Source organism: Vitis vinifera, chromosome 11 (genome assembly GCF_030704535.1).
Source record: "Vitis vinifera cultivar Pinot Noir 40024 chromosome 11, ASM3070453v1".
In the NCBI taxonomy this organism is placed as follows: Eukaryota; Viridiplantae; Streptophyta; class Magnoliopsida; order Vitales; family Vitaceae; genus Vitis; species Vitis vinifera.
In genome coordinates, this window is record NC_081815.1 from 18,779,052 (window position 1) to 18,805,100 (window position 26,049).

The 26,049-nt window shown below is 36.4% G+C and overlaps 3 protein-coding genes across 10 annotated transcripts; 2 read left to right on the forward strand and 1 right to left on the reverse strand.

The window, feature by feature from the left end:
* Positions 1-1,539: 1,539 nt before the first annotated feature.
* LOC100258100 (uncharacterized) lies at positions 1,540-3,825 on the reverse strand. Its single transcript, XM_002271092.4, has one exon. The coding sequence runs from the start codon at positions 3,607-3,609 to the stop codon at positions 1,702-1,704; it is 1,908 nt and encodes a 635-aa protein (XP_002271128.1). The 5' UTR covers positions 3,610-3,825; the 3' UTR covers positions 1,540-1,701.
* Positions 3,826-4,760: 935 nt separating this feature from the next.
* Positions 4,761-16,728, forward strand: LOC100256524 (retrovirus-related Pol polyprotein from transposon TNT 1-94). Of its 6 annotated transcripts, none has more exons than XM_059740500.1 (12): positions 4,762-4,872; positions 5,977-6,069; positions 6,845-6,973; positions 7,265-7,565; positions 8,583-8,701; positions 14,121-14,253; positions 14,354-14,430; positions 14,860-15,057; positions 15,461-15,650; positions 15,789-15,970; positions 16,122-16,222; positions 16,321-16,728. In XM_059740500.1, the coding sequence occupies exons 1-12, from the start codon at positions 4,846-4,848 to the stop codon at positions 16,469-16,471; spliced, it is 1,701 nt and encodes a 566-aa protein (XP_059596483.1). In that variant the 5' UTR covers positions 4,762-4,845; the 3' UTR covers positions 16,472-16,728. The 6 variants fall into 6 exon arrangements, with proteins under 6 accessions (XP_059596484.1, XP_059596482.1, XP_059596483.1 ...); XM_010658534.3 differs by having other exon boundaries at positions 4,791-4,872; positions 5,974-6,069; XM_059740501.1 differs by lacking the exons at positions 14,121-14,253; positions 14,354-14,430; positions 14,860-15,057; ... (2 more) ...; positions 16,122-16,222; positions 16,321-16,728 and adding exons at positions 9,534-10,524; positions 10,842-11,250 and having other exon boundaries at positions 4,761-4,872.
* A 3,977-nt stretch (positions 16,729-20,705) lies between these two features.
* LOC100251380 (DNA repair protein XRCC3 homolog) lies at positions 20,706-25,619 on the forward strand. Of its 3 annotated transcripts, none has more exons than XM_059740829.1 (2): positions 20,706-23,256; positions 24,643-25,619. In XM_059740829.1, the coding sequence occupies exon 1, from the start codon at positions 20,760-20,762 to the stop codon at positions 21,660-21,662; it is 903 nt and encodes a 300-aa protein (XP_059596812.1). In that variant the 5' UTR covers positions 20,706-20,759; the 3' UTR covers positions 21,663-23,256; positions 24,643-25,619. The 3 variants fall into 3 exon arrangements, with proteins under 3 accessions (XP_059596812.1, XP_002268968.1, XP_059596813.1); XM_002268932.4 differs by having other exon boundaries at positions 20,706-21,828; positions 23,093-25,619; XM_059740830.1 differs by having other exon boundaries at positions 20,706-21,828.
* Positions 25,620-26,049: the final 430 nt, after the last annotated feature.

Consider the following 26,049-nt stretch of genomic DNA (forward strand, 5'->3'; position numbering starts at 1 on the left):
ATATTCCAAAAAGTCCAAAAGGCTAACACCCATTAAAATCCCTTGAATATTTGAAGCTTAACCTCAATAACCTTGAGGTTGTAAGACTCCACAAGGCGATGCCTAAGCCTCGGTTACGTTGTACTGAGGCTATAACCTCAAGGCTAATTTGTTGCACCTCACCTTGAGGCAAGCATCAAGATGAATAGCCTTTTAAAACACAACTATTATCATTCTCTCATCTTGAATTATAAGCTAAATGATTGAATAATTCTTGTGTGAAACTTTTAATAGTGATAGAATATAGCATTTAGCTTTGCATATTAGTACGTTATAATTCCATGATGATTTGTATGCTATAATTGCATGATGATTTGTATGCATCATTCTACAATGATATATGTGTATCTATGTGTATATATAAGTTAAAAACCTACACAACAAATTACAAGATCAAATAAGAACTAACAACTAATTTTGTTCATTTTTACATATAAATATCTAACAGAGTATACATTTTACACACTTCACATCACATTGTTTCTAATTTATGTTTTCCCCTATCATTGACTTTTTTTATCACTAGTTTTGTGCATCACAAATTAATGACATTTTAATTAACCTATATCAATTTCCCACCTATTTTAGCCTATCCAAAAAAAAAATTCTACTTAAGTGATTGTGTTGTATGATGGCAGCTTGCAGTTCAGTTGTAGAAAAGTCATTTATCGGTTCTTTCCTTTTTTTGTTTGATTTTATGTAAAATAACCACAAAATCATAGTGACAGAAGCCTCACAAAACTGGGATTAGAATATCCACACAAATAGCTTCATTCATTTTTCAACTTATTTGGTTCAGCCTTCACTGACATTGAAAGCAGTTTCCTTAACAATCTATCTCTATGGGTTAAGGTGAATATAGGTGGAGGTACTATGCCTTTTGTTGATTTTATAGATTGGATTGGTTCTTGTTGAGGGAGAGAGTATTTTTTGTTTTGCAGTATTTTTTGTTTCCCCTCTTTTTTGTTTTGCCTTTTGGTGCTCATTGTGTACGTCCTGTCTCCTGTGTACTCTTGTGCACTGGTTGCACTAAAAAAAAAAGAAGAAGAAAGATTCTCAACTTCGGTAGTTTTTTTAATAATAAGTCCTCCAAATACTCTATTCTTAATTTATCAATATGAGAACAAGAATCCTGAGCTTTAAGATGCTCATTAAAGAGTATGACCTTCACTGAACTTACCAACTAGAGTGCACTTGCAGACCTTTTCACTGACTAACCTTAAGAAAACTGAGGTGCAAAGTTGCTGCAAGCACAGGACTTCCACTAATGAAAAACCAATATCCCAGAAAATACCAATCTACAACACTTTTGCTTTCTTGTCAAATAATTGGCAGACAGCTAATTTGGTAATCCTTACCACAACAAATAAGCTGTTTGAAATTTTACAGTTTCAAATGAATTTAAGACTATGAAACAACAATGGAAATGGAAAGGAAAAGAGAGAAACAAACGTATAAGGATTGTCTACTTTCTACTTAAAAAGAAAGAATACTGGCCTATGACATAGACACAAGGCTTTCATTTAAGAACAATGAATCTAAGTTACAAGCTCCATTTTAAAGAATGCTACAAACACACCAAAACCACAAGCTGCATGGACAAATATGGAAGATAAAATGAACAGTACACAAGATGTAAGTAAACAACCATCTCATCCATGGTCAATTGCACATATAAACACCACTCTCATACCTGTGATTAACCTCATAAAAGTCTGTCTTACCCTCAGAAGCAGGCCGTAATGAGACACCAGACAATGACCTCATTCCCTGTGCAGAAAATTTCACATAACCAACAACTTCAATTTCTTCTCCACCATCTTCCTCATTAGAATCCACAGGCATCCTTACCCTCAGTCGACCAGGAGCACCCTTTTGGGGAATCTCTGGTACATGCCATCTCAATTCTCTCTCAGACCTGTTCAAGACTGCTTTTGGCGAAACCTTCAACAATGATGGGTCAACCGGCAATTTTAAAACAAAAGTTACATCAGTCAAGGGTGCTGGCAAATCCGGATTTGAAACATACTGTATCATGACTGAAAGTAAAGTCCCACTGTGACGTTTTATGAGACGAACCCTCAAAGGCAATGGAGTTAAACGGGGTAGCAAGCTATACTTCAAAATAGGTATAGGCTCCTCCGAAGGTGCAGTCCTCACATGAAACATCCCATTGCCGAGACTGCTAACCCGAGAACTTTGCATAACAAATCTCTTAACCCCACTAGTACCATCAATCCTAAAAGAAAACTCAGTTTCTTTATCAGAAGTTTTGGGAGGCAAGGTTTTCAAATACACCACACCCATTAATCCCACTCTAGCCAGCAAAGATTCCCTAAACTCCACGCTGATCACTTCACCAATATACATCTCAGGACCCTTCATTTCACTCTTCTTCACCAAAAGATCCTCAAGAGGAGTGGCAGCTCCACTAGCAGCAGGGGCTGTGGTGGCAGCAGTTGTGGCATCACTCCCTGTCTGTAACAGTTCAAGCCCACCAAGCCCTTGGGACTTGGGAACTTTCTTCGGTCCAACAAACTCTGAAGCATCCAAACCACCACCAAAAGCATCATTAAAACCTTCAAAAGTCTCCCCCAAAGAGGCCTCCTCGTTACCGAACTCTATGCCACCATAATTACCCTCAAAACCTTCCACGCCGATATGAGTGGAGTCTGTGGCCGCTGCCGGCGGCAATGTAGTAACCTCCAGCCCCGCCAACGCCACCGTGAGATCAGACACTGCCGCCTGATCCTTATTTTTCTTGAAATCCCCAACCAGTGATTCAGGCTTGGTTAGGGCATCGCTCGCCGCAAAAGGATCTTTCTCCACCTCCTCCTCCGCCTTCTTCTCCGGCTGATCCTGCTGCTCCGCAACGCTCTGCACCGGGACAATGCTCGCCACCACCTCATCGCCAGCGGCCAACACATCCGCCGGCAATTCGAATCTAGTATTCGAAAACGCGTCCACACTCGCCAAATGCTCAACCGAGTTTATCTCCACATTGCTCCAATTTTCAGCACCGCGAATCTTGCTCTCGGTGTCAATCGCCGAATGCACCATCTTCGCTATCGAATCACTGTGCATCGACGCCAGCATCGCCGCGAGCCTGATACTGCTAACGCCTCTCAAAACAATATCCAACGCCATGTAGATCTCGGCGTACTTCCGATTCAGCTTATCCGGCGTCACATCGACGCCGCGGCACGCTGCGACGACCACGCTGACGGCCTGGTTGACGATCCCGATGCACTCGAACACGTTGTTGACGCCGAGGTCGTAGTCCACGGTGGTGATCCCGAGCACGTAGATGCCGTTGACGAGGCGGTACACAACGCGATAGCGGCTCTCAACGCCCACGATTAATTGGCCGCTGGAGGCTGCGAGGGGATCGTCGCCAAGGGAGGAATCGCCGTCCTCGGCGGATTGGTGTTTTCCAGCCGCGAAGGCTTGTCGAGTTTGACGGAATGCAGAGAGGGCGACGAGAGCTCTCGCCGGCGGGAACCATTCCCGGGTCTGGAGCAATATGTCAGGTCCGTTGGCGGGTTGGAGAGAAAGCGCTAGACATGACATCGTTTTCCTTCCCGATGAATCGGAACTCTTCAGATCTGGATCTGGATCTAAGGTTTGTTTCTGAGATAATATTTGAAGTGAACGATAAAAGCGTTGCAGAGATGAGAAGTCGTTCGAAGAGAGACGAGGAAGGATGAGGAAAAGTAATTTTGGGCTCGGACTTTAGGAAGGACCCGCCCAAACTTAACCACTTGGGCTCGTGGGCCAGAAACACTGGCGAGTGCTTGTATGATTAGTTCCTCCTATAGATTTTATGAATTGTGGAAATAAAGTGATTACGATGTAAAAATGTATCTATATGATTAAGAAAATGTTCATATATATATACTTAATAATCGAGTTTAATATTTCAATATTTAATGCTTGAAATTCTTATAGCCTTAAACCATTCAGGGTACAATAAATTTGTAGTAATTTTTTTTCTTTTAAAATTATTATTCTTCGAATTCGTTTGAAAGTAATTATGAAAATATGTGAATTATGTTTTCTTATTTTCTTTTACAAAAGCGCTAAACCCTTGGTCCTTTACTTTAATCAATAAGGTCCATTTTCCTTCTAGTCCTTTTGGGGGATACAATAAACATGTCTAGTATAATTTACTTATATATTTGGATTTAATTATAATACAAAACAGGAGCTTGCTTAGTGAAAACAAAAGGACAAACCAACTCTTTGGTTCAAGCCCTAGAGAGGCTTTTGTTTGCTTCATTGACATATGCGGTTTTTGATTAAGCAAAATGAAATCTAGCCTAATGTGTGAAAAAAAGCAATGGATGAGTAATTTCCAAACGAGGACATGGCTTGATTGAGAAGGGCTTTCAAGTAACTCAAAGTGGTAGAACAAGACAGTACCGACAGACTTTGACTTAGTGATTCTAGAAGTTTGACAATTAGAGTGTGTTTAGAAGTAATTATAAAAAATATTTTTAATATTTTTTTACACTTCAAATTTTTTATTTTTTTAATATTAGAAAGGGTAGAAATATTTTCCAAACTCTCTCTAAAAATACTAACTACTCTTTGACTAATTTAGTGGTCCTTACCCGTCATTCTCACATGATCCCACAAGCCATTTTTAAGCTCGAATCTACCAACAACTCGCGACCCAAAAAGTAGTTATTGGGCCTAGGGTTTGGCCTGGCCTTCCATCTCAATCCAAGTAAAAGCCCACAAATATTTTCGAACGCTCCCTTCCTCTTCTCTTCTGTCTCTGCCTTGCGTTGTTGAAGCCGTGGAATGGAGGACCTCATGGACAATGACAAGGTCAGCCCTAGGCTCTCAACTTCTTTTCATTCTTTTTCTCTTTTCCTTTATTCATTTTTATTTTTTTCTAATTTTCTCAGCAACCAAACAGAGCTTTGGTTGTCGATGTTACTGTTTATTATTTCAGTTTCTGTCCTTTTTACCTGTTGTTGTCAATTTAGTCTGTTTGTTTTTGGATTCTTATGTTCTCTTTGGTTGCTGCGAAACCGATGGAAAAGAAGAGAAAATTTTGGAACTCCTTTTTCAGTTGCTTTGGTTTTCCAAGGAATGAAAGAATGGACTGGACTGAGCTTCATATGAGTAACTAACTTAGTTCAGTTGCATTGCAGTTTTTTTTTTTTTTTTTTTTTTTAGGTTTTAAAAAGCAGAAAAAGGCTCCATGCGTCAATTTTAGTTAATTTTCCTGCTAACCAAACGGGGGTGTGCATTGCGACTGGTGTATTAGTTTAAGAATTTGATACAAATATATTATTATTAAAGTTGCCCCGTTTTGTGTTTCTTGCTATGAGTTTTGTGGCTCGTTTTGTTGAGCTAAGCACTGAAACATCTTGACTTGGATGATTTATTATACATTTCTGATGAAAAGGAAAATGAAAGAAAAAAGTAAAAGCACTTTACTTTTTTAGGTCAATCCATTTTGATCTGTTTATATCTCTTGATTTTAGTGATTTCTGCAGTGTTTATTGTTCAGAACTGATAATTGGGAGCTCAGTTCCCATATCCTCTTCCAACTTCCTTTTTCCCTATAAACCCCACTCCCCTTCAACCTTTTGTAAATATCAACTGGTCCATGGTAAAACATGATATTAAATGACACCAATTGGAATTCTTATTTGGATTGATGAAAGAGGTATGAAAGTACTAATGGCTTCTGTTCATGAGATTTGTAAAATACACTGCATATGATACGATATTTGCCAACGGTCATATAAAGAATTCTCTGTGTTTTGAGTACAAGGAGAGTGAGGAGACTCCTCTACGGTTTAATTGTAACTCGTTGCTTTTATTTTATTTTGATGTGGTTGGTTATATTTTCCTGCATATTATTTTTCAAATGAACAATAACCTTAATCCTAATGATAATTTCCCTTTTGCTTGTAGCAGTTATATTCATCCATTAAGATGACAGAGGCTGATGGGGACTGTTCATTAGTATTTGAACTCCCTGAAAATGATCCTCTCTTTGAGAAAAAGAAGGTAAGATTTATAAATAGACACAATCTTTTGGTTCTGTTTTTATTTTCTTCATCCATTTTGTCGGGTTACAAATCTTTTTATTAAAATCCTAACTTTAACCGGTTTATAAGAAATTTGAGAACCATAAAGTATGTAGCTGAGGGAAAGTATAGAATATAGCTGGTCCTGAAAAAACAAAGGGAAGTAGATATTATGGATAACGGTTTCCTGCTTCTATTGTGTTTCTATGTACTATATAGCCCAGAACTTGAAAGGCACACTGTTTAGTAATTAAGAAATGCTGCCATCTTTATTCAAAATGTATCTTCATTAGATACTCTTAGTGATTGGTTAAACAGGTTAAGAGAGAGGATAAAAAGTGTATACTAACCAGTGTGACAACACATCACTCTATTCATCTATATTTTTCTTTTTAAACACTTTGTAGTATATTTTTAGGGTTTAATTCATTTACACCCTCTGAGTTTAGTGCAAATACACTAAGCCACTATTGGTTTCAAACTTTGTTAGTTAACACTTATTCTTTAAAAATAAATGAAATAAGGGTGCTAATTGATGAAATTTGAAATCAATGGTAGTCACGTATATTTACATCAAACCATAGGGAGTCTGAGTAAATTAACCATATATTTTTATAAATGTTGTGGCTTATGTTGCTGATGTTTTGGATTGTTTGGTGCCTGATGAACAGAAAATGATTGCTTCTATTGATCTAAGACTTGTTAATGTGTTAACATTGTTTTGAACATGCTTCTAATGTTGCCTTCTTTGCCAGAAAGTACTACAAGCTAAGGGTTTTGATACCAAGGAACGTGTATACTTCAATAGCATCTCATGTTCTAGTTGGACAAATACTACATTGGAAAAAATGCTTAAGAGAGCGAGAATCATTCATTTGGATGAGGTAACTGCATTTCTGCTTTCTAAACTGTATAGTCTTGATCCTAGAGTATGTTCTAAGTAGGTCATTAAGGCTTATTGAATATTGAAGGAAGATGCTGGTATTTGCCCTACATCCTTTTTGGTCAGCATACGGGCCAAGCTGTTTGGCACAGTTGCTAATTTAGCTCTGTGAATCTGGTAGTTTCAATTTCTCTCTGGCCTGTTCTAACACACAGGCATGCAAAATTAGGCTATATCCAGACAGTCCCTACATTATAAAGTCACTAATGATGAAAATGGGGCTGAGTTGCAGGTAGAACTTTACTTTGGTGAAGTTCCTGTATCTCCATCTGTAGAATTTTACAGTCACAGGAATGAGCTGGAGGCTCTCAATTCAATCCTCTCCCTCATTGATATCTCTTGCTCAAGTTGTCAACACACGAGAATGGACGTCTTGCAAGAATTATGCAATGCAACTCTTGATAGGATTCAAGAAGTTGGTGACAAGAACAGACTGGAGACTAGAATTGTTGAAGACTTGAGCATTGAAAAAGAGGAGTGTATATTACAGTGGGGTGAAAGAAACGATGTTAGAACAAAGCTGAAGATAGCCTGTAAGTCTTCACCTTTATGATTATTGGTCTACTCTGTCTTTCTTCTCAAGCATCTTCTAGAAAAATCTTAATCGCTCTTTGAAATATCCAAGATATCAAAAAACAGGATAAAGGAAGCTAGTTTTCAGTAAGGATTAAAATTTCAGATACTGTCACCGACTTTCGAACCAATTAATTGAACGTCTGTTGGCTAGTGTCGAATCGAAAATCACAATGGAAAGTCTGCAAGTTGCCCCTTGCAGTAGCACTTCATGACCCATTTTGAAATTAAAAAAATGCATAATTGTAGAAGGCTTGAACCTGGGCATGCAAAGGTGGCAGTCTAAAGGCTTAACCAACAAACCAAGTTTCCAATTGTTTACATTGTTACATGAAATATATAATGTAATTTTCTCCCTTAAAACCATCTTAAAAATAAAAAATTAAAAACAAACTTGAATAAATAAATAAATTTTAATTATCTTTTTTTTTTTTAATTCCATTAAACTATGTTTTGAACTTCTTAATCGAATTTAGAACGTTTTCTTTTATAATTAAATAGAGAAACATATACTAATATATAAAATTATAAAAAAAAATTTGAACAAGAAATAGTTATTCGAATATTATCATTTCTTTTATACTATTAAATACATCTGGACCACATGAATCATTATTTTATTATTAAATGTATTCTCAAGTCCTGCATATTATTGTCTTATCATTCATATATTATTTTCTTTGATAAAACAACTTCAATATGTCTTATTGCTTGTTTTATCATTTTTTTAAAGTTTTTTTCCGTTATTTTTATGAGTTTTGATCAATTTCTGTCTCACATATATTTTTTGTCCGAATTTCCATAAGATTCAACTACGGATATTTCTGTAGTTTCTGATATTTAAATTTTTTATTTTCAGTATTTTGTGTTTCTTGCCTATCAAATATAGACATACAAACATATACATATACATATATATATATATGTGTGTGTGTGTGTGTGTGTATTGTGTTTCTCATGCTTAATTCATCACATAGATGTTGAAGGAGCTGGACGAGGTGCTATTGCCACAGAAGACCTTAAAGTTGGAGATGTTGCTTTAGAGATCCCAATGTCCATAGTCATTTCTGAGGAGCTTGTGCATGAATCTGACATGGTATTTCATTTATTGAAAAGGCTAATATTAGTAGTTGGCTTTAAAGTTTTACCTTTTTTTCAAACTTCAGCCTCTTTAATTTCATTTGAAAAGAATTAATTAAATTGAATGGAGGATTGTGTGGTTTTCAGAAAGTGAGTGAACTTTCCTTCGGACAAAAAGTGCACCACAGTTCTAAAGAACTCATAGAACATAGAAGACAATCAATACGATCTATTTGCTTACAGGGGAGAAGAGTTTCTCAATTTCTTCATTTAGAGGTGGCTATACTCCCAAGGTCGAGGGAGCTAGTTCTTCTCTCTGTGAAGATGCTTAGAAGTGAATGGGAGCTAAATTTAGTTGTCACAACACTAGGAAGAATAAAAAGTTAGTTTTTTGGCAATGGTACCACTTTTCTGAACAACATCACTTTCCCTATATCTCAAGGACAAGGTTTCTGGTGTAGACTAGATGTTGTGATGTGTCTATGACATGGTCCTTCAAAACCTACAATGTTACAGAAATAGAAGTGGCTTTGTATTACTATGTAGCCCTCTATAGGACTTTGGAGAAAACTCATGCACAAATCTATGATATTGAATTTTTTTTTTAAGGGCAAAAAATAGATATACTAGTAAGCCCTGGCAGAAAGGTAACCCAAGTACAATAGAAGTATACAGGAGAAATCTATGGTATTTGTTGAATATAATGTATTTATAGTGTACAATCTTTCTTTCCTTTCTTAATATAGGTCACATATATGGTAGTTAGTTCAACCTAGCCTTGTATATATATTTCTCTATTGTAAGAAGTTAACAATATGAATGAGAATTAAGGTTTTCTCTTTCTTTAGGGCTCTCTTCGATCCAAACGTGATTCAATCTCAGGTGAAGTGGATATGGCGACTAAAAATCCTATTTTTACATCCGTCATCTCTAGATCTCCTACTATCACATCGGAAAAATTGATTGGTAGTGAGAATTATCTCTCCTGGTCAGCGTTTGTGGAACTCTGGTTTATGGGACAAGGTTATGAGGATCATCTTGTTACACCTGAGGATGCTATACCTGATGTTGACAAAGTGCAATGGAAGAAAATCGATGCACAATTATGCAGCGTATTATGGCAATCTGTTGATCCCAAAATTTTACATCATCTTCGTGCCTACAAAACCTGCTTTAAATTTTGGACTCAGGCTAAAGGATTATACACGAATGATATTCAACGATTTTATAAGGTGGTTTATGATATTGTTCATGTGAGACAGCAGGACATGGATCTGTCTACTTATATTGGCTGGATTGCGTCTCTTAAGGAGGAGTTCTTAACTTTGATGCCCTTCACTAATGGTGTTGAAGCTCAACAAATACAAACTGACAAGTTCTTTATGGTGTTAACCCTCATTGGCCTCCGTCCAGATCTTGAGTATGTCCGAGATCAGATTCTTGCTAGTTCATCAGTACCATCATTGGATGATGTGTTTGCTCGTCTCTTACGCCTCTCCTCTACTCAGACCTTGTCGACTGATGGTCCTTCAGATTCATCTGTGTTAGCCTCTCAGACTAACTCTCGAGGAGGACGTAGTGGCAATCGGGGTCGAAGACAACGTCCTCAGTGCACCTATTGTAATAAGCTTGGTCACACTCAAGATTGTTGCTATCAGTTACATGGACGGCCTCCTCGCACTGCCCACATTGCTCAATCATTTGATCCTCTGCTATCTCGACCTGACTCCGTTGCGAGCTCCACATCTCAGAGTATCACCCTTACTGGTAGTGATTATGATGCCTATCTCCGATATCAAGCAACCACATCAGCTTCTGTTACTTCTGTTGCCCAAACCGGTAATGTCTCTGTCTACTTTACTCAGTCTCCTTCTCTTGACCCGTGGATTCTAGATTCTGGAGCATCTGATCATATCTCTGGTAATAAACACATTTTCTCCTCTATTACTACTACCTCTGCCTTACCTACTGTTACTTTAGCTAATGGTTCCCAAACTATGGCTAAAGGTATTGGTTTGACTCATCCTCTCCCTTTCCTACCTCTCCATTTTGTCCTTTATGCCCCTGAGTGTCCTTTTAATCTTATTTCCATCAGCAAAATAACTCGCACTCTTAACTATTCTATCACTTTTTCTAATAAATCTGTGATCTTGCAGGACCGGAGTACGGGGAAGACGATTGGCATAGGGCGTGAGTCTCAAGGCCTCTATCACCTCACATCACCTTCATATCCTGCAGCTTGCATTTCCACCGATGCTCTTCTTCTCATTCACCATCGTCTGGGTCATCCTAGTCTCTCCAAGTTCCAGAAGATGGTCCCTCGTTTTTCCACTTTGTCGTCGCTTGCGTGTGAGTCGTGTCAGCTTGGGAAATATACTCATGTCTTGTTCCCAAAGTGTTTGAATAATCGGGCAAAGTCTCTTTTTGAACTTGTTCACACTGATGTTTGGGGTCCGTGTCGGATCGCATCTACTTTAGGATTTCAGTATTTTGTCACTTTCATTGATGACTATTCAAGATGTATTTGGTTATTTTTAATGAAAAATCAAGCTGAGTTATTCTCTATTTTCCAGAAATTTTATGCTAAAATCCAAACACAATTCAATGTTTCTATTCGAGTGTTACGCAGTGACAATGCTCGGGAATATTTTTCTACACCCTTTACTTCTTTTATGTCCCAACATGGGATCCTCTATCAGTCATCTTGTGCTCATACTCCTCAACAAAATGGGGTTGCTGAACGTAAAAATCGACATCTTATTGAGACAGCTCGTACCCTCCTTTTCCATAGTCATGTTCCTTTTCGTTTTTGGGGGAATGCTGTTCTTACAACTTGTTACTTGATTAATCGTATGCCCTCATCTATATTACATGACCAAATCCCTCATTCCCTCATTTTTCCTACTCAACCTCTTTATTTCCTTCCTCCTCGTGTCTTTGGCTATACTTGTTTTGTTCATACTCTCACACCTGGATAGGACAAGCTCTCCGCCAAGGCTACAAAATGCATCTTCTTGGGATACTCTCGACTTCAGAAGGGCTATCGTTGTTATTCCCCTGACATTCATCGTTATTTTCTCTCCGCTGATGTCACCTTCTTTGAGGACTCTCCATTCTTCTCATCCTCTGAATCTCTTCCCATTTCTGAAGTATTGTCACTTCCGTATATATCCCCCTCTTCAGATGCGCTCTCTCGTCCTCTTCAGGTTTATCATCGTCGAAATCGTGCTATTGCTCCTCCTCTCTCTTCAGCTGAGGTACCTGATGACTCACTTCTTGTCCCATCGATTTCTCCTACCCCGACCTTGTCATCTACTGACCATTTGCCTATTGCTCTTTGAAAAGATAATCGATCTACTCGTAATCCTCATCCTATTTATAATTTTTTGAGCTACCATCGATTATCTTCATCCTATTATGCCTTTGTCTCTACTTTATCCTCTGTTTTTCTTCCTAAGAGCACTAGTGAGGCACTTTCTCATCCTGGGTGGCGACAGGCAATGGTTGATGAAATGGCTGCTCTGCACTTCAGTGGCACATGGGATCTTGTTTCTTTACCTCCTGGTAAATCTACAGTTGGATGTCGTTGGGTCTACACTGTTAAAGTTGGTCCTGATGGTCAGGTTGATCGCCTTAAGGCTCACTTGGTTGCTAAAGGTTATACTCAGATTTATGGTTGTGACTATGGTGACACCTTCTCTCCTGTTGCCAAGATTGCTTCTGTTCGCTTATTTCTCTCCATGGCAGCTATGTATCATTGACCTCTTTATCAGTTGGATATTAAGAATGCTTTCCTTCATGGTGAACTTCTCGAGGAAGTGTATATGGAGCAACCACCTGGTTTTGTTGCTCAGGGGGAGTCTGGTTTAGTGTGCAAGTTACGCCGCTCTCTATATGGCTTGAAATAGTCTCCTTGGGCATGGTTTGGGCGTTTTAGTTCAGTTGTTCAAGAGTTTGGAATGTTTCGGAGTGAAGCAGATCATTCAGTTTTCTATCATCATAACTCTTCAAGCCAGTGCATCTATTTGGTAGTTTATGTGGATGACATTGTCATTACAGGCAGTGATCAGGAGGGTATCCAAAGACTAAAGCAACACCTTTTCAACCACTTTCAAACCAAAGACTTGGGCAAACTCAAGTGCTTTCTGGGACTTGAAATAACTCAATACAGTTCAGGTGTGGTTATGTCACAAAGGAAGTATGCCTTAGACATCTTGGAAGAAACAGGTATGTTAGAATGTAAACTTGTTGACACTCCTATGAATCCAAATGTCAAACTTGTACTAGGACATGGGGAACCTCTAAGAGATCCTGGGAGATATCAGCGACTTGTAGGCAAACTGAACTACCTCACCATCACTCAGCCAGACATCTCTTTTCCTGTGAGTGTGGTTAGTCAATTTCTACAGTCACCATGTGACAACTATTGGGATGTTGTGATCCGCATTCTTCGATATATTAAAGGAACACCAGGCCAAGGTATGTTGTATGAAAACAGGGGTCATACCCAAATTGTTGGTTACACAGATGTAGACTGGGCTGGTTCACCCTCAGATAGGCGTTTCACCTCAGGGTATTGTGTTTTTATTGGAGGTAACTTAATATCCTGGAAGAGTAAGAAACAAGATGTAGTGGCCAGATCAAGCGTCGAAGCTGAGTATCGAGTTATGGCTTTGGCAACATGTGAACTCATATGGTTGAGACAACTCCTTCAGAAATTGAGATTTGGAAAAGATGAACAGATAAAGCTAGTCTGTGACAATCAGGCCGCATTACATATTGCATCCAATCCGGTCTTTCATGAAAGGACCAAGCATATTGAAGTTGACTGTCACTTCATTAGAGAGAAGATCACATTAGGGTGTGTGCTACAAGTTTTGTTAATTCAAATGATCAACTAGCAGACATCTTCATTAAATCTCTTAGAGATCTTAGGATTAAATACATTTGTAACAAGTTTGGTGCATATGACATATATGCTCCAGCTTGAGGGGGAGTGTTGAATATAATGTATTTATAGTGTACAATCTTTCTTTCCTTTCTTAATATAAGTCACATATATGATAGTTAGTTCAACCTAGCCTTATATATATATTTCTCTATTGTAAGAAGTTAACAATATGAATAAGAATTAAGGTTTTCTCTCTCTCTCTTTCAACAGTGTTGATACTTGAGGTTCCTGACGACCATTCCATGATATGAAGCTGGTGTTGCAGTATAACCTATATGGTCCACCTCCCTAGTCATGCTATGTCATGTACAGTAGTGGAGTATATGTTAATGCCTGCTTCCCTTCATACGCACTGTACTTGTGTCACTCACATTCTTGAAAGGAGGCACAAACATACCTGCTTCTCAATTAGTATTTTAGTATGAAATATCTTACGAATCAAATTTTGGTTCAGATATGAGCAACCATTTTCTCTTGATTGCAGTTTCCTATATTGGAAAAAATTGATGGCATTTCCTCTGAGACGATGTTACTGTTGTGGAGCATGAAGGAGAAGCACAACTCTAATTCAAAATTTAACACCTACTTCAATGCATTACCTGAGGCATTCAATACAGGTGGTTATGCATAAAGAGGATCAGCATTCTATATCATTTTTCTACTGACAGTAAGGTTGGTTTTTCCTTGTCCTAATGGTTTTATTATTTCTTGCTACAGGATTGAGCTTTGAATTTGATGCAATCATGGTTTTAGCTGGAACCTTGCTGTTGGAAGAGATAATTGAAGCGAAAAAGGTTATCCATCTTTTCAGTTTATTGCTCATACCAATTTAACCTGTTGACATTTTTGTGCTCCATTTCTGAATTCACTTCCTTAAAGTTCGGGGATATAGAATTTGTTTTTGATGAGGTGTCAACCTGTTTGTGATGCACGCTTGTAGTTGCTGTACTTCAAGTCTATCCCTTCCTATAAGTAGTTCCTCCCTAGCACTGAATGAAACCTAAAAAAATTGAGAAGAAAGAGAATAAAAGGATGAAGTATTTGTTAAAAATTGCACAAGCTTGGAGATGGGTTTGGGATTTTCTTTTTGCATATTATTTTTTGAAATAGTAAGTTATTAGGAGGTTTTCACATGTAACATCAAACATTTATGTAGACATTTCTTGATAAAAAAAATTCATATTACTCTCCTGATAAGGCTGTGATTTTTTTGTTTGCCACAGCACTTGAATGCCCAATATGAGGAGTTAGTTCCTGCCCTATGCAAAGATCACCCCGATATATTTCCACCAGAGTTCTACACACAGGAGCAGTTCTTATGGGCTTGTGAGCTCTGGTACTCTAATGGCATGCAGGTTATGTTCACTGATGGAAAATTAAGGACATGTTTGATTCCTATTGCAGGCTTTCTTAATCATTCGGTACGCCATTCTTCTCTCCTTTTGCATTTTGTGCCCCTCATGCTGTTAAACTGATAAAGCTTGACCTTAAGATTCTAAAATATGGTGACATTTAACTGAGGTGCTGAGTTTTTAAAGAGGAAACCTAGCACTAGCCCCACACATCTACATACATCCTGGACTAGACACCACACTCTGCAGAGCACTTCTCCTTAGTATCCTGTTCTTAAAAAAATAAACACTATCGCTTGTATTGACAAAAAGGAAAACAACACAATCACTTGATCAGAATCATCTGTTCGATACGCTTTTGTGAATTGTTGGTGACGTTTTCCTGCTGCCAAATGGTCGATATCTTCTTGTATTTTTAACTGTTTGGTGAAATATATTTTTTGCTCATATTCTCATTTTGTCACCCTTACAGCTATATCCCCATATAATGCACTATGGCAAAGTGGATTCTAAGACAAATTCCCTGAAATTCTGTGTGTCCAAACCATGCAACATGGGGGAGCAATGCTATCTTAGCTACGGGAATTTCTCCAGCAGTCATTTAGTTACCTTCTATGGTTTCATACCACAGGGAGACAACCTCTATGATACGATTCCATTGGGTATTATCTTACTCTTTTACATTCCCTCTGTACGCATATTTACATAGGGATTGTAACCGTCCTATCCCAAATCAAGATTTTTATTTTCTGCACACTCTTCTTTGGTGCTCCCACTTATTATTCCTTGCTCTAATGCAGAGATCGATAATCCTCAGGGTGATTGTCCTGAGGAGTTCCACCCCATGTCTGATTCAGCCACTCACATGGTGCGGGGTACTTGGCTCTCAAACAATCATGAGATCTTCCATTATGGCTTGCCACCCCCTCTCTTAGATCATCTACGGAGTGCTTGGAGTACTGTGCCACCTTTCAAGACCCCTGTAATCCATTCTTCTATTACTCTTTATGTTTAAGGGCAGCCTGTCTGGTCTCTGCTTCTTCTTCAGTTTGCTTAAGTTTTGGTATTTTAATCCATCAATCTGTTCGTGTATTTTCTTATATAGAATTTTCAAAATTTTGTTTATTTTTCAGACGCTGGCCAACTTGGAAGTTGAAAAGAAAGTTTTAGGAGACATCCTTTCCACCTATGAAACATTGATGGAATGTATTGATGACACAGAAGAAGATAACCGGTAAACAAGTCATTGGAAACAATTAGCACTTGATTTTCTTGCTTGATTTGTACCTGAAACTGCTTAAAATCTCAAGAAGTAATTTTCTTCTTTTGCAGGAGAAACTCCAGTTGGGATGTGAAGCTAGCCATGGAGTATAAGGCTATACAAAGGAGGATCATCTCCTCTATTTTAACATCATGTCACTCTGGTCTCAAGACCATAGAAAATGAAATGTGCAGATGTGCGGCCGTGACCAGCAGTGGGTAGATGGGCTGACTGCAACCCATGCTACCTCTGTTTAAAAACCGGGACATCGTCTTCCCAATGCAAGAAGGTCATATACAGATTCAAATGCGTTTCAACTGCTTATTGCAGTTTCAGTACACCCTATTGAAGATGACAGTGATCCGATCATGGAGTTTCTTCTTCCCTTATTGCATCTTGAGGCCCCAACTCAACTGATATCAAAACTTTGTTTTCTGAAATGTCATACATGAGAAGAGGGAGATTATCATTCTGTGTGATATGCATTGATTTTTTTTTTTTTTTTGTTTGATGCGTTAAATTTTTGCTTTTGGACTCATTTCTCTCAACCTTGAAGAACAGAAATGATCAGTTGAGGTAGGGGGATTTGGGGCCCAGGATCCCTTCCAAAGCACCTCTTGCTAACATCTTTTACTTACTAACGTGACATTATCCTTGGACACAGAAAATTATTTGTACTCGTTAAATTGTTCTTTTCAAAGTGGCAGAGCAAAATCATGCACAAGTTGAGAAAATCAACAAGACCTATGACACTATACTTGATAAGGAAAATTATTTATTAATTTTTAAAAAAATTCCTCATAGCAAAACTATATTAAAAAAAGTGAGAAAATCCACAATGTTTAATGTTTATTTTTATATATTTAAAATATTGTAGACATTAACTACCAAATAAAAAAGGGAGTTATTTATTTATTTATTTTTCTTAAAATTACATTTAATTACAAATAAATAAATTCAATTTATGTCAATTTGAATCAAAATAAGGAATATTAATCAAGCCCCAAGCCCAAACCTAATGAATCAATTTTTCTTAAACTTGATCTTTGTAATCTAAGTATGCCCTCAATCTTCTCTCAAGCCCACAACAACAAAGAAAATTATCATTTCGAATAGAATAAATATAATTCCTAAATAATTCAATTATGGTTAAATAAATTTTATATTATATTTTTTAAAAAGCGAAATTAACTTTTGTTTTAATTTTTGTATTTAAAAAAAAAAGAAATTAAACTAAATTTTAATTTCATTTTATATATAAAGGTGACATAAAATAAATTAAACTAGATTTAAAATAAAACCCTTATTTGAATTATGTTTTTCCAAACTTATTATAACTTTCATCATTTTCTTTTTAATATATATAAACAAAAGTTAATTTCATTCGCCTCTCCGAGGTTAGAGCTTTGACCCAAAATAGTGTGTTTTAAAAAAAAATTCCAAAAAATAAAGTTGTTTTGAAAATAATGCCTGATCTAATGCGTCTGTGCCACATAAGCTGCCACGTCATAAAACCGTAGTGGGTGACTACGGTTTTATTTTTCTAAAGTGGTTAGAAACCGTAGTTACCAACTACGGTTTTAACTTTAAGTTTAAAGCCGTAGTTGGTGACTACGGCTTTGACTTTTTTTTAAAATGGTCAAAGCCGTAGTCACCAACTGCGGTTTTAACTTTATATATATTTATATATAACTTTAATTTTTTTAATAAAAATATTATATTATTTTGATTTTAAATATACTTATTTCATTATTTTAAAAATAATAATATATAAAATTAAATAATTGATATTTTTAATTTGATATAAATATATTTTTAAATTTTATTAAAATAATCTACTCTATATTTAATATAAATATATTTAGTTAATTATATTTAAATATAAATAAAATATAATAAATTATGAAAGCCTATTAAAAAACAAATAATATAAATTATTATATTAATTAATAATTTTTTATATACTATATGTAAGTGGTATATAATGTTACATGTATATAAGTTCAATTAAGTTTAAAATTTATCATATTTTAATTTAAGTTCATAATATTATATCGATATGATAATAATTTATTTATATATTTAAATAAATATGTTAAATTTTAAACTTAAATTAAACTTTTATATATATATATATATATATATATATATATATATATAAATATGTATGTGTGATATTATATACTATTTACATATAATATATAAAAAAATTATTAATTAATATAATAATTTATATTACTTTTTTATTTTTCTAAATAGACATTTATAATTTATTTATTTTAAATAAATATAATTTATTATATTATATTTTAATTAATTAATTATATTTATATTAAATATAGTGCCTATTGTTTTAATAAAATTTAAAAATATATTTTTATATCAAATTAAAAATATCAATTATTTAATTTAATATATTATTATTTTTAAAATAATGAAATAAGTATATTTAAAATCAAAATAATATAATATTTTTATTAAAAAAATTAAAGTTATATATAAATATATATAAAGTTAAAACCGCAGTTGGTGACTACGACTTTGACCATTTTAAAAAAAAGTCAAAGCCGTAGTCACCAACTACGGCTTTAAACTTAAAGTTAAAACCGTAGTCACCAACTACGGTTTTATGACGTGGCAGCTTATGTGGCACAGACGCATTAGATCGGGCATTATTTTCAAAACAACTTTATTTTTTGGAATTCTTTTTTAAAACACACTATTTTGGGTCAAAGCTCCCGAGGTTATGCCTAAATACATCTAGTCTCCATTGGTTTGACATCAAATGACTTCTTTATTCTTTTTACTTTTTTATTTTCTCTCACCTCCTCTCGAAAAGATGAATGAAATTAACTCTATAAACAACTATCAGACGAAAATAATCACCTCATTGTCATTTCTAATTAAAATATGATAAAACAAAGGCTATGAATAATTAAGGAAAATACCCAAAAGGGGGGGTGAATTGGGTTTTTCAAAATCTTTTTCCACACAACAATATATGCACAAAATAAATAAAGGAAAGAGATAAAGGTAGAGAATTCAAACTCAAATTTATAGTGGTTCGGCACTCCCTTGCCTACGTCCACTCTCCTCAATCTCCTAACCGAGTGAGGGTTCCACTAGCTTGAAGCTACAATCAAGCTTTCAATCGTCTTACACTTGGATTCCGGCTCCAATGGGCTCTTACACAATCTCTTCAAGATTTGAACCACTTGAAGGCTTTCACACTCAGTTTACACAAGGATGAAACACTCAACCTAGCTTAATGAAGGCTCAAGTACAAGAGAAGACTAGGATGAATTGCAAGAGTGCACTAAGAATATGCAATTGATGGTTTTAATGCACTAAGAAGGAAGATGAGAGCTTTTTAGATTAAGAACAGGTAGGTAGGCTTTGAATGCAATTGTTCTCTTGGTCATAAATGAAGAGGAGCTCTCAATATATAGGTTTCTAAGCTCGGGAGACAAAAACAGCAGAAAGTAGCCTCGACCGGACGAGCAAAGGGTCGACCGGATCACTAGCCGTTGGAGCATTTAATGCATAGCAGGTTACCGTTGCCTCGACCGGACTTCGACCGGACATCGACCGGACCTCGACCGGACAAAGGGTGAGGCTCGACCGGGAAGAGGAAGCTACTGGGAGAGAGAGAAAGTTTTTGTGTCTCCCTCGACCGGACCTCGACCGGACAAGGGAAACCGGTCGACCGGTTCCCCAACCGGTTGAGCCGGTTGGCCATAGCCTCGACCGGATGAGCCTTTTGGCCCTGAAAACCTATCCTTTTTTATTTCTTTCTTTTCCAATACTTAGGCAAGGTCTTTAGGAGAGTTAATATGTCAATTTTGAGTCAATTTGCCTAAGGTATATTTGATAAAACTCGGGTTTTAAAGAAAATCAAGTTTTAAAGAATAAACCGAGTTTTCTAAGATGCATGAAAATGTATGAACATCCTAAGTGCACTCATGCTATCATCTTACATTCATTTCCTATGATCACAAGTCTTCCAAATGGTCTTTACCACGTATTCGTTTGGTCCTTGAGATTATACCTGAGATTCTTAACAATTTAAAGCAATTAGTCACTTAACCACGGTTTGTTATCATCAAAACCTGATTAGGAGAACCCTTGGGCTAACAAAATATTATATTAATACCAAAATTAATAAAACTTAAAATAAGAAAAAAAAAAGTATTTGATTATAAAAGTTATTAAAAACTTAATTTTGGAAAACTAATCCTTCATTATTTTTTAGTATCATTTTGATAAAAATGTGTTCATTTTTTTCTTATAAAATAGTATTTTTTAAAAAATATATATAAATATTTGAAATGACTAAGGAGCTTATGTAAAAAATGAGTTATTTATTTATTTATTTATTTAAAAGAGGGAAGTTAAATTCACACATGGGATTATTTCATCTTTTAATCAATTAATTCAAAAAGAAGAAGATTTTCGCGCCACTTCCGCCTTCAAAAGTCCTCCAACATTCCAAAATGTTGAAGAAGAGAGAATGATTCCACAAAACCTCCTTCAAAACCCGCTCGCTCTCACCACCCAGAAGTGCACTCTCGGCTGCCCCATCCTCGATCGCTGCCTCGCCGGTGGCGTTCCCTGCAACTCCATCACCGAGCTAGTCGCAGAGAGCGGCTCCGGCAAGACCCAGCTCTGTCTCCAGCTCGTTCTTTCCGCCCAGCTCCCCACCTCCCTCGGCGGCCTCGCCGCCTCCTCCCTCTACATCCACTCCGAGTTCCCATTCCCCTCTCGCCGCCTTCAACAGCTCTCTCAATCTTTTCGCTCTTCCTACTCCCACGTTCTGGATTCCGAGTATAATCCGCTTGATTTCGTGTTAGTGCGCGGAGTTCAGTCTGCGGACCAATTGTTTGATGTTTTGCTCAAGATGGATTCGGTTCTTTTGCGTCCGCCGACCCAGTTGCCTGTTAGGCTGATTGTGATTGATTCTATTGCGGCTCTGTTCAGGGGTGAATTTGAGAACACCCCTTTTGATCTAAAGCGGAGGTCGTCACTGTTTTTCAAGATTTCGGGGAAGTTGAAGGCTCTGGCTGAGAGGTTTGGGTTGGCGGTGGTGGTGACGAATCAGGTGGTTGATTTTGTGGGGCAAGCTGGGGGCTTGAATGGGCTCAGGGTTGGGAATTTGGGGAGTTTGTGGTCATCTGGGAGGAGGGTTTGTGCGGCTTTAGGGCTGTCTTGGGCCAATTGTGTGAACTCGAGGTTGTTCTTGTCGAGGAATGAGGAGATTGTGGGAGAAGTGACTGGTTTGGGGGGTGTGGGAGCTGGGGATACGGTTAGTAGGCTAACTAGGCGGCACCTTCATGTTATTTTTGCACCTCATTTGCCCGAATCGTCTTGTGAGTTTGTGATCTCAAGAGAAGGGGTTCTCGGAGTTGAGAGATAGTGATCACTTTTTGAAAGGGATGGCATCAGAAGAGACAAAAGACGTGGACTCGTTTTTTTAACTTCATTTCAATTATTTAAATGGGGTTCTGGAGGAGAAGAATATTGGGAATTGTATGTTTTTTTTTCCCTTTTCAACACAGCCTTCCTCCATTTTGGTGCTTAAGGTAAGTTTCTTCATAATCATAGTACCAAAGGCTGTCTTGTTTAGGTTTAATGCCTTTATAGATTATTTCTTGGATGATGGAACTGAAAAATAGGATGAGGATGACAGAAGATGCTGTAAATTAAATTATTCAATTTGTCTATGTACAACATTTTTCGGTGTGATCATTTCGCCTATTGAATGGTGCTTACTGTAATTTTTTTACATGTTAAGGTCCCTTTGTTTCTTGGAGTCACTTTGAGACAGTTTTTTTCTTTCCAAATTCTCAGCTAGCTTGAATAGCTGTTTCATTGATTATGTTGTCAAGATGATTACGTTGTTTTATATGGAAATCATGTTTCAGCAGAAAATCTATATTTTGATGATTTATCTTGTAGAAAGCAACTGTTCTATTTGTCCTGTAGAAAGCAACTGTTCTATGTTAATATACTTAATAATTTGTCGAGATCTTTATTATTTTTTCAGGAATTTGTTTTTTTAAAGTTGAGAACAAGTTAATATCTTTCATCCTTGTAGTAAGAGAATCTCCAATTCAAAGTGCTATGACAATAGTGCCAAACTTATGTTAACTTGGTAATTGCTCTCCACAGCACATGCTAAAATAACAATACTAAATTTTAGCACAGCACCTTAATGTGAAAATACTTAAAGAGGGCTATGCTTAATTAATTTTTTTTTTCAAACTACATTTATTTTTTTATTGACTACTATTTTCCCAAAAACTATAGTAAAGAAAATTTAAAAAATGCAATTAAAATAATTAAAAAATAATTGAGATGCTTGCTGGCGGAGGTGGTTTTGCCAAAGCCATGCCAAATATAGCATTGGTATCAGAAAGTACCATATAATGTCAGCTGCCAATGGGGGAGGAATGCTAAAAGGTTATGCTATTTTTTGAGGATAGCAGCCCCTTTTACCATCCCTATGGAGATGCTCATAAACGAGCTGAGCTGTTTGATTTGTGGTTAGTTTGTCACAGTTCATCTTTAGCTTCTTGTAAACTAATATGGTCTAGATGGGATGAAAAGGCTAATGTGTGTTTCAGTGGCAGTTTCAATATGTAATGTTGTCAAAAAAAGAACTATGTAGTGTTGCTCCGCATTCCCTTTTCCACTCTGATTTTTGTGCCTTCATCTGCCCTTTTTATCTTTTGTGCAGGAGGGAGAGATGTTTATTTATTTATTTATTTATTTTAATCATGTTGCTGGATAAAAATCGTAATTACCCATTTTTTTGTTGTAATATTGGTCCCTTTTGTTGTAAAGATCATTGTTGGTCACTGTTGCTGTTGTTTCTGCTGCTGCTCACTGTTTGTTTTGTTGCTTCTGCTGCTGCTGTTTATAAATTGCTGTTTGCTGATCATGTGGTCACATTCAATGCTTTTGTTTAGAGAGGACTGGATTAATCTTTAACACATGTAAAAAGGAAGGTAAGAGGATTCTGCTAAGCCACCTCTGCAACTGATATTAGTATTCACTACACAGCTGTTAAAATCTGCAACTGCAGTAGCTGCTCATAATGCTCTTCGTCTTCAGCTTTACTTGTTCTTTAGTACCCTCCCCTCTCTCTTCACTATGGCCTTAACAGATTGCCTCACTGGGGATATGACAACTGTAGATCGAAATTTGGCTTCAAGGGAGTGGAATTGTTTGTTGAAAACAAACTCTGTTATTAATGCCTGCTTGCTGATGCCATAGGAAAGTGAACTTAGCCTCTGGTATCACTGCCTTTGGCTCCAACAAAGAGGCAGCTGATGGCTCATAATAGTAGTAGGTGCAGATTCATCTTTGATATTGAATTGAAATTCCATTTGCTGGTGGTTTATTATTTTTAAACATAAAGCATATCTAAAAATAAAAAAATTCTGAAACCCGTTTAGAAGTTGGAAAGATACTGAAGCTTAAGGCTTCATAAGCTTGAAATTTATCCAGATGCCTATATCTTCCCTGTCAGTGGTGAAAATCCAGCTGTTCTCATACAAACCTTCTAGAGCTTTGCTTGCAACAATCATGGTTGTCTTCACACTTATTCTTTGTAGACAGCTTCAAAAGATGTATTGTACATTTGTGCATTGAAAAAATAATGTTAATCTTTGATCTGTTGGTGGTGCCACTGTCTACCACCAGGTTTTATAGTAGTTTGTCTCAGCTCACAAGACATGCTGTTTTTGTTACATTCAACAATATTCTTATTCCCAGGGCACATTGTGGTGTTTGGTCTGTTCAGTTCTGTAAACCTCGTAAATCAAATATTTAGATCCTTTACCTATGAAGGAAGGTTTATACCAACAACTTCATGGGTTTTAGACGAGATCTAGTGGATCCTAGCGTTTTGAGATAAATTTAATCGGTGGATTACAATACTTTTATAAATAGATGTCTTGAACTCCAGTGGAGGTCTTTTTCATTTGTGAAGGGGTGCCAGAGAGATGTTGGTTAGAAATATTCATGAGTTGAGAGTTAAATATGGGATCAATGATCTCAAAATGCTTAAATGTTATAGTTCCTTGCCGCCTCTGGTTGCATGTAACTTTCAATAGCTAATTGTTCATCTTCAGTAGTGATTTTATCTACCTTGGTTGAGTCTGAGCAATTTTGTTACTGATGGACTGTATGTTAACCCAGTAAATGTATAACTTGAAGTTGTTTGCCTACCCAGGTAATATCCCCTAACCTTCTGTTGATAGCATCAGTAAATTAATCCATGTATTTGTTTTCCTTGTATCAGGGTTATGCTCCCTTTTTAATAGGTGCCCTTAAATTAATCCATAGATTTTGGATCTATTTTTGTTAACTTCATAGAGCTACTGCTCCAGGAACTTCAAGCAGCATGCTATGACATCTCAGAAACTAGACCCTGTCTGCCCACAGAAGAAGTGATGATTACTTGCTATGTATTTTTTCTATTTTTTTTTTATGAGCTTGTGCAATTGCCCAATCTCATAATAGGTTGGACAGAACCACTTCACTAGCAATTTGAATATATGTAGAGGTTAGATTGCTGGGGGCTCAGGGTTTGTGGTTTAGGGTTAACTCATATAATTAGTAATATGGGTTCCTTCTTTGTTGTTGATAACAATGTCACAGGTCTCTCTAAATTGTGCATACAAGGTTTGTTGTTTATTTATTTTTATAATTGAGGAATCTTCTATGACTGAACCCTTTGAACTCTTCATGAGAAACCAAACCTCAGGCTGTTGACCACACCCTTCACAACCAGGGTAATCCAGAGCATTTAACCAGTTATCATCTCTTTTTTTTTTCTTTTTTTTCTTTGTCTTTTTTGATGTCCTCAACAGTAGTTTAATTTGATCACAAATACACCTTCAGCAGCTCAGTGCAGAACATTCGACAATATCTGATCTGGATTACTCCCTGATGTAGTACAAGCCCTCAAGCAAAATATAATTGGTCACAATATTATAATATACTTGGTTTAATCTGTTTTGATTAAATGGCTAACATGGTCTGGTATCTCCTTGCTGTTTTCAGGAAAGGTCTGAGTTCTGCCCTTGGGGAAGGTGGGAGTTCACAAAAGGAGCAAATGGAAAAAGTGAAGGAAAATCAGAGCATTGTCTATAGAAATTGTTCTGAATGACATTTTTGGAACCTTCTTTGCGCTCATGGTCTGAACTGTTAAACTAACATGTAGATAATTGTATGTATTTTAGGCTAAGTGACAAGAAAAATGCCAAAGATTCCACCACAATGAAGATGTAATTGGCATAAAGCCAATCCTTGTTCAAAAGAGTATGCAATTAGCTAAGCAATCTCCTTAGAGATTGAGTCATCATTTGATGAGTTTTTTTTTGTAAAGCATATAGAAATTGTAAGACCTATTTGGTAATTATTCTTCAAAACAATTATTTAAATTCAGAAAATGCATCTAGTAAATTTTTGATAAAAAATAAAATTGTTTTTAAAAATTATTTTTGAGAATTGCTTTCGAAAGTATTGTGAAATAATTCCTTATATTTTTGTTACAATTATTCCTCATGGATGATGGGTGGGCAAGATTTATTGAATAAGGATGAGTTGACCATTAAGGTAATGTTTGGTTTTCAAAAGGTATTAAGAAATATATATATATATATATATATTTTTCATCTTTTGTTATACGATAGAAAAAATAAAATAAAATAAATATAATTAAAATTTATAAAAAACTTATATTTTTAATGATTTATTCTTAATATTAAAGAGGTAGAATAAGTGAAATAAAT